Source organism: Poecilia reticulata, chromosome 5 (assembly GCF_904066995.2).
Source record: "Poecilia reticulata chromosome 5, P_reticulata-male-v2, whole genome shotgun sequence".
NCBI lineage: Eukaryota > Metazoa > Chordata > Actinopteri > Cyprinodontiformes > Poeciliidae > Poecilia > Poecilia reticulata.
In genome coordinates, this window is record NC_088834.1 from 27694305 (window position 1) to 27703152 (window position 8848).

Consider the following 8848-nt stretch of genomic DNA (forward strand, 5'->3'; position numbering starts at 1 on the left):
CTATACTAAAGTTCCGTTAATACTCAACGTTACGGATTTGATCTCTAAATTTCCGGGGTGTTTCGATTGTTGATTGGCGCAGGAGCAGGAAAAGGCGGGACTTTTCACGGCATTAGGGACACAATTGGCCAACAGCCTGCATACGTCACTATACGGGCCCCTGTCAGTTGCAAAAATGTTGTGTTTGCAATTCCATCCACTTTTACCTTCAAACCTGCTTTCTTAACGGAAGAAATAGACTTCTGAGAGCTGTAAGTATAACGGCCAGACACAAATGGCCATTAAAAGCACATCGTATGTACTTTTATTGCTCTCTCCCCCCTTCCCTTCTTTTCTGGAGCGTATCTTGTAGTCAGTTTAGCAGCTAGTTAGCATGCAAGGCTAACCCAGTTATTTCCAAACTACGTGACTTGATGGAGCTGTCAGAGATGGCTCGTTTTCTCTGAGAGAGACGCTTAGGTATGTCAACAGTTTGCAACGATGTGGTTCCGGGAACGGCGATCACGACGAGTTGTGCTACATTATGGCTAAATCTAGATTCCGTTATTCGTATTGATGCTGATGATCCGTACTGCTGCAGTATATGTGTCCAATAAACACAGTTGAACATGTCATAATGCAGTCTGCAAGAATTGCACCAGCTATTTAATTGGGATTTTATGTGACAAAAAGTAGTGCATAATTGTGAGATGGAAGAAAACTGATACATGATTTTCATTATTGCTTCTAGCAAAACAAAAAAGTAAGCAGTGTAGCTTTAATGTGTATCCAGCAGCACGAAAAGATACAAAATAACGAATCTTCAAAGAAATTACAACTGCATATTATTTTGAGATATGTCTGTACCTGCCATACATGTCTAGACACTGATTTTTCTTTTCTTTTTTGATATGCAGCATTAATTTTGTACTGCACAGAGAGTTGCATATGTAGTTCAGTTTCGGTCTTAACCTCTTTCAGTCTCCACAAAATGACTTTTTGCAGACTTCTTACGGTTTTCCTCCAACAATTGCTTATTCCTGAAGGCATGTTTGGACATGCTTAGCAGCTGAAAATACTTCCAGCTCCTAAGCTGGAAGTATTTATTACTCTGTTTTTATGCATTTATTTCTGTTAATTTTGCACAGTTACTTTGATGCACAAACATGTTGTTTTCAACTGGGAGCAGCTGATTAACATATCAAAAACTCAAATAATTACCAGAACTAAAACCCTCGAATCCCCGAGGAGTTGAAGAGGATGCAGGAGGAAGTTCAAACCGTGTCTTCCATCGATTGTTATGCCCACAACCAGAGAGAAATTTAAAAAACGAGCAGTAAAAGCAGTTGAGATTGATTAGCAGAGCTTCCCAAAAACTGATGGTCCATGTAGGACAATGCTGCTGTGAAATATTGTCTCTGCTTCCCTGATTATTGGGCTGTTTTTGCTTTTTTTTGTTGCTTTTAATTCCCCAATTAGTGCATACAAAAAGAATACAGACTAAGAAACAGAGGTATTGATATGTAAAATAACAAATAACCAATTAGATAAGAGAACAAATGGCAAAACATTGAAATAACCAAGCAAACAAAAAAAAAGGATCCATTCAGAACAAAAACAGCACAGAACATACCCAAATGATGTCACAACAATTTTTTTATTTTTATTTTTTAATTCAAAAATACTTTATTGACCCCAAAGGGGAGATTGGTTGTTTTTGTTTTTTTTGGGGGCAGTTTTATAGCTGTTAGCAAGTCATGAGATGCTCATAAAGCAACTTTCTTTTGTCAAACCAACATGTATCACTAAAAAAAAACATACTTTGTATTCATCTATTACATGAAAGAAAGCTCATTAAATACATTTCCGTTTGTGTGTAACATGACAAAATGTGTACAAGGTAAACTGATGTGCGTGTATTACCGTTTCCCAGGGGTGAAAGTAAGGGGGTACGGCAGGGTACTGCGTACCCCTAAAAGATTTAGTGGGGGTACGCAGTACCTGCATTGAGGGGAGCGGCTGTCTGCTGTAAAAAATCAATGGGTTCACTGTGCAGCTGTGAGTTCGCCTACTAATCAGCCGTGACTGATTAGTTTTTCAAGAACAATCTAAAACATGACTTAATCAGTTAATAACTTTTTCCCCATTTCATATTGTTTCTGAACTGTTCGTGCTTTACTAGAGCAGCAGTGCAATGCATCGATCAACCATGAACGAGACAGAGAGAAAGAGAGAGCAAAAATGTGCGAGTGGTTTTGAGTTGATCACCTGTTCAGGTTGTTTTACCTTTGTTTACCTTTCTCATGGCGCTTTACAGCCGCTGTAATTTTTGAACATTCAAACTTGGACTAATTACCTCGTTCTTTGTGAATATACGTCATTTACAACAAACATCAAATACAGTAAATATGTTTCATTAAGTATTTAACAAACAAATGGCTTCTACCGCGATAATTATATGAAATTAAATTAATTGTCTAATATTAAAAAAAATAGTTTGGTGCTGTCGGGCTCAGTCTGAGAGGCTTTTCCTTTATCAAACTTTTTTTAGTGCTTATTTAGTGGAAACATTGATATTGATGAGACTTTCCTTTTTCAACCTTTATAGCTCCACTGTTGAAAATGAGGCTCTAACTTTCACAAATGACATTGAAATAAAATCCAGTCCAACATCTGGTTTGAGGTGATTCCTCTGGAATCTGTTGGAGGAAAAATATCCCAACTTCAGAAGATGAGCTTTTAACTTAACAGAGCTCTGTGGTTCCTCCTGTCAGTATGAGAGTCAGGATGAGGAGGCGCCATGTTAGGAAGAGAAGTGGAAGCTGCTGGATCTTCAGAACAAACAGGTCATGATGCTGGACTACTGATTATCCCTCTGTCTGGACACAGGATCAATATATAACCAGTTTAAAATCTAAAATGAACTGTTATAAACCAGACATTGAAAACTGGGATGCATCCATGCCATGATGTTCAGAATTTAGGTCTCATGGCATCTCAAGGTGTCAACATTGCAGCCAGTGGGCTGAAGGAGGAAATAAAGCTCCATTTTGTAGCAATTCAAGAGCTACCCAGCTGTTATCAAAAAAATAATCAGTACAGAAACTCCAAAGCACACAAAGAAGCAATGTATATATATATATATATATGTATATGTATATGTGTGTATATAATAATTATTTTTGTCATAGTACCCCCAAGAATTTAAAACTACTTTCACCCTTGCTGTTTCCCTAAAAAAGTCACACCGCCGCATCGTGATTGTCCTCTGTGCTTCCAGGTTGCTGTTGCCGGCTGCAGCGTTGGCTACGGAAGCTCCAATGTGACATCTGGTGGCCAGGGAGAAATGAAAGCGTCATGGCGTCTTGCTAGGTCAACTGCATGTTGTGAATAATGTCCTACAGCAACAGAGAACTGGTGGAGTTCTACATAAGCTACAAATTGTCTCAGAGAAACTATTCAAGCTCTCTGCTGAGGTCCGAGGCCGACGGGGCCAGGACCAATTGGGACGGGGACAGCCGGGGCCCTAGCAATGGCCCGCTGGTCAACAGCCGGGCTGGCTCCCGGGGGAAGTCCCAGGGCCCTCCCGTCGAGGTCGTCAAATCGGTTCTGAAGGACGCGGCAGAGGAGTTTGAACGCCTCTACACCCAAAGCTTTAAACACCTTTCCTTGCAGCTGGACATCACCCCCGACACGGCCTACCACAGCTTCAAGACCGTGCTGGATGAGTTGTTCAAGGGCGAGGTCAACTGGGGTCGGGTGGTGGCCATGTTTACCTTTGGGGGGATTCTGTGTGTGGACTGCGTCCAGAAGAATATGAGCGAGCTGGTCTCCCGCATTGCTGAATGGATGACCACTTACTTGGACGAGCAGCTCAATCCCTGGATCCAGAGCCAGGGAGGATGGGTACGTCTCCACATCGACACGCCTCATCAATGAGTTCAGAATATCATTTAAAAGTCTCATTTAGTTCAGCAACTCCATCAGCAAGTGACACACATTATGTAGATTAACTACAAAAAGGCTCATGTTTTAGCTTTTAAACAGAAATGTGATCTTAATGGAAGAACTATATTTAATAGCTGCTTAAAGGTTATTGTTTTTGACAGATACTTTTAAAGGGGCAGTATTATGTATAATTTACATTTTATTTTAGTTTTACATCATGTTTTAATGTTATTCCCTCATCACAAAACATACCTGGAGTGTTTCCTTTATTCTTCCATACATGTTCAAGAAATATTTTAATCTCCCATGGCAACCATTCAGCCGTGCAAAACGGCTGTTTGTGTTGAGCGCTGCCTTTGAGACGCAGATTGTCTCCGGAGCTTCAGTTTCTAAGCTTCCTCATTACAGAACCGCCTCCACCTGCAGCTCCTTCAGACTAGCCAGCAGCAATTAGCAAACACCTGCTGAGCTCATTATAGGAGCTACTTCTCAGTGAAACGCTGGTAAAAACGTTAAGTTGTTGATAGAACAGCAGTGTTGTGATGACTTCCTGGAGGCGGTGTTTCAGAAAGGACAGGAGTTTTTAAAGAGACAGGCCCAATTTCAAGGTGTTAGACATTTTTGATATATGTAGCATTTTGATTACAACTGAAGGTAACATAGTTCGTTGATTATGCTATAAAATGGCACTTTTTGCCTGGAAATCACTATACTGTCCCCTTAATGTGACAAATGACAATCTTATATTTTAATTTATTGAATGATGGATATAGATACAGAAAAAATTGTATTTGCTCCCCTTCAGATACAAGTTTTTTTTCTTTTCATTTTTGTTTCACTTAAACATTTCAGATCATTAAGAAAAAAACAAATATATCCTGAGTTAATACAAAAAAAAATCACTCCTGTTTTGGCTAACTCATCCAAACCAACCTGGCATTTAGGAAAATAAAAGCCAAATTATGTTGGTCATGATTGATTTTTAAAAGCAATAAAAGAGCAAATTAAGAAAATTATGAGGAACCCTGAATATCCTCTTTGAGTGTCTTCAGTCAGAAGCTTTGATAGGACCGCAGCAATACAGACTGCTACCAAAAATCCTTACAGCCCATAATCTACAACAAGTTACAACAACCTTTAACTTCCCTTTGGGATTTTTAAATATAATTTAATTTCCTTAATTGAAAAAAGGGCATAGTTACCTTTTATAGGCTCTGTAAGGATGACTAAAAAAATAAAAGCTGAGAAAACTCTTTTTCTAACTCTCTGTCTGCTGTGTGTGTGTTTCGTAGGACCACTTCGCTAACCTGTACGGCCAGGACGCCGCTGCAGAGGGCCGGAGGTTTCGGGAGACCTTGAACAAATGGCTGCTAGTCGGTGTGGCTCTGCTGACCGGAGCTCTGCTCGTCATGTTTATCGCTAAGAAACGATGAGCACTCTGCATGTCTGTCATCATGGCACACCGTGTGTAATGCTATGCCAACGCAAGTAGTTATTGTTTACATAAAAAAAAAAAAAAAACATAAAGCCCGGTCTGCTTGTGCACTGAATATTAGGCTGCAGTCAAGCAAATGGTAGAAGTATCTACGACCAATGTAGCTTCGGTGAGCTGTCATACTTCTCACTCTGCTTTTCTGGTTTCTTTTAACACGCAGCAGTGCATTTTTAGTTGTTTAAGGGTCTTAATGTTCAGACTTGAAGTGCTTTAAATGAACATAAGCTATAAATAAGACTGAGAAACATGGTTTGGTGAATTAGCTCTTTTTTTCCTTCATTTTGCCTTCTGTGTGTTATCCAAGGACCAACTCTCATGTCTCTCAAACTGACAGCTGGCAGTTTATATTCCCTCCACCCCACTGTGTAACATTGGAGTCTGTTTGTTGCCTGTACTGGAGTTTTAGGCATGCTTCAAAAATAAATATATTTATGTTTTTCTTGTGGTGTTGTTTTTGTGTGTGTGTGTGTGTTGGTGAGATTTCCTGAAGCACGATATGTTAAACACCCTCAGTCACGGGTGCAATTAACAATTACTTTAGATTTCAATTAATCTATTTATTGTTCTGACGATAAATCCGTACAATATGCCATTTTTGATTAATCAGTGAAGCACTTGTGACTTTTTATACAAAAGCAGAAATGCAGCAAAAGATGCAAATAATTCCTTTTTTAAAAAAAAACATTTCATTGCCTTAAATGCAATTACATAGCATTCCTTTAGTGAATCAGAACCAGTTGAAGCTAAAACTAAAACTTGAATTTTGTCTACAACATATTTACAAAGGTCTTTTATATGAAAAGTAGAATGTGTATATGTTTAGGTATAATCACTGCTCTGAATATGTGGAGTTTTTTTCAGCAAGCGCCCCGTTTTTTAGTGTATGCTCCAGCTAACGAATACTTGATAACTAAATTAGTTGATTATTTCATTAATCTATTAATCCGATTAATCATTTCAACCCTACACAACTTTATATCTGGAAAGAGTAAGTTATGTGGTCAGAAAACTTGCTCATAACCTTTAAGCAGCATGTTGCTTGCTTTATATCTATATCATTGAGTAGATTTGGTTACAGTGAGATAAGTCAGCTTTCTGTTAATTTGACAAACACACAAATATAAATATGACAAGATTAAAAGTGACTATTTGAGCTACAGTTGAGGTGTTTAACTTTCAGTGTTTAGATGCAGCAGAGGGAATGCATGCCATACTTTCCAGATTTGCATATATACATTTTAAAAATCAAGATTATTTTTTTCTTCCATTTTCTTTTCGTGTGCTTTTTTATGTTGGATAAACACCAAATAAGATACTTTGAATACAAGTTGTGTAAGAAATTAGTGGTTTGAATAATTTTACAAAGCGCCTGCTTTGACTTTGTGGTCCGTTGAGCTTCAGTTGTCGGGAGTAGTGTTGCACATGAGCCGCCAGAGGGCGCCAGCGCACCACGCGGTCTGAGCGCGACATTCTTTAACCGCTATCCCGCTGGTGTTTATCGAAATGCACTTTTTCACCGTAGATGAACCATCTTTTGTTTTATATAGTATTCTGTCGGAATTTATTAAAATTAATTCACACCTACAAAAAGCCAACTTAGAGTCCCTGACAGCATATTTGGCTATCGTGAAGTTTTACAGGAAACAACTTTTAACCGAATAGTCACAGCCAGAATAAAGACATCTCTGCAGGTCCTCCCAGTCTGCTCTGGAAATTAAAGCGTAGTGTACAGCAGCAGCAGGAGAGAGAAGCTTTTCGCCACTAACGGATGGTTCTGTGAGTGAACTGGAGCGGGCCTGTGGTTGCTAATCTATCCCCGTCATTTGCTGCCATTTCCCCAGAGCAGGGCCGACAGCTGCTGCAGATAAACAGCAGATAGAGACAGTTGAGGAAAGGATATAAATTATGGATGTGACTTTTTCTTCACATCTCGTCCCCTTCCTTTCCTCCCCCCATTTCAGTTGTTTCCTTGTGCTTTTTATTAGTATTTTTTTTTCTTTTTTATCATCATTATTAACTTTTTAGTATATTTCCTGTAAGGTAGTCCTTGCAGGTGTCTACGCCTCAGGGTGGTTTTAGAGGAAACAATAAAATAAAAATAATCACGAGACTGACAAGGTTATCTAATTTTATGCAACATGATTCCTGTATCCACGGAGAATGAAGGTTTGCAACAGTTGACTGGCATTTGCCAGCTCTGAAACAACAAACAAAATAAAAGTTATTACAACTTTCTTGGCGAAGAGTGTGGTCTGTGTGTGTGTGTGTGTGTGCATGCGTGCGTGCGTGCGTGCACGTGTTTATTTGTAATACCTTGTGGGGACCATTCTGACACATACTACGTTTTGGGGACCCACTGCTCCTTGTGGGGACCAAAGCCTGGTCCTCAAGGGGAAACACTTCTTTTGGGTCAGGGGTCAGATTTAGGACTAAGGTGTGAATTGAATTTTGTTTAGGGTCAGGAATATGGTAAGGGTAAGGTTTAATCTGTAGAAATGAATGGAAGTCAACGGAAAGTCCCCATAAAGAACGCCACGCAAACATGTGTGTGGGTGTATGGGTGGATGGTGTTGCCAGATGTTCGCTGATCTGTGTTCAAGAAGATGAAACCAAATGCATAAATGAAAGTATTATTTCTCCTTGACACCTGCAGTGAGGCATGAAGCAAACGTTCAGCCACACAGATTATGAGATCCAATCACACCAGATTTGATCGGTTATAAAAAACAAAACAAAAAAAAACCCATCGAACTCTTTGATAGCCATAGCCTTTTTTCATGGGCGATTATTGCGATGTGTGTGTTTGTGTTTGTCACGTATAAAGCAACCCAGTGAGGCCCTGGCCGACTAACTGACAGGGAGGATGAGAGTGGCGGAGCCGGCAGCAGGTGGATGATCTGGGGTCTGTGGCCTCCGTGATAACTTATCAGTCATCTTGCAGTCCTTACTGAGCAACCCCAGCCCTGCTGCTCAGCATAAAAAAGAAGAAAACATACATCACACGTGCTTGCCTCAGTGCTGTGTTTATTACTAGCCGCTTTAAAAGGCGTTAAATGTATTCGAAGGTGGCGGGATGTTTTCATGACGATGTGAAACCATTATTGTTTTTGTTTTTTCTGCCACAAATGTCAGCCAGAAACTTTGCCTCAATACTCTAATCTAATCTTCTGAGACATGACCACAAATGTGATCAACAAGAAACAGCTTTATCTGCTTTATTGAGCAGGATTCCTCTATGGAAACAATCACAGTGTAGCCGTGGGTTTTTTCTTGTAAAACAACCATATAAATAATTGGAATAAAATTGTATCTTTGGGACGTAAAAAGAAAATAAGACTGCACTTATTAGTTAACATGCATTCTGTATGTTCAAGGGAAAAAGTAATTAACATTTTAAGAGGACAGGGATTCACAGGGTGTCTATGC

At 39.5% G+C, this 8848-nt stretch overlaps 1 protein-coding gene across 2 annotated transcripts; it reads left to right on the plus strand.

Moving 5' to 3' along the window:
- The first annotated feature begins 100 nt into the window (after positions 1–100).
- Positions 101–5861, plus strand: LOC103465555 (bcl-2-like protein 1). 2 transcript variants are annotated; one of them, XM_008410520.3, is made up of 3 exons: positions 101–251; positions 3260–3885; positions 5220–5861. In XM_008410520.3, the coding sequence occupies exons 2-3, from the start codon at positions 3373–3375 to the stop codon at positions 5358–5360; spliced, it is 654 nt and encodes a 217-aa protein (XP_008408742.1). In that variant the 5' UTR covers positions 101–251; positions 3260–3372; the 3' UTR covers positions 5361–5861. The 2 variants fall into 2 exon arrangements, with proteins under 2 accessions (XP_008408742.1, XP_008408743.1); XM_008410521.3 differs by lacking the exon at positions 101–251 and adding an exon at positions 265–459.
- The last annotated feature ends 2987 nt before the right edge of the window (positions 5862–8848 follow it).

Coding starts and splice junctions, on each gene's coding strand:
- LOC103465555 (XM_008410520.3), top strand. CDS start 3,373: ATGTCCTACAGCAACAGAGAACTGGTGGAGTTCTACATAAGCTACAAA. Junction 3,886..5,219: donor TCCAGAGCCAGGGAGGATGG/GTACGTCTCCAC, acceptor TGTGTTTCGTAG/GACCACTTCGCTAACCTGTA.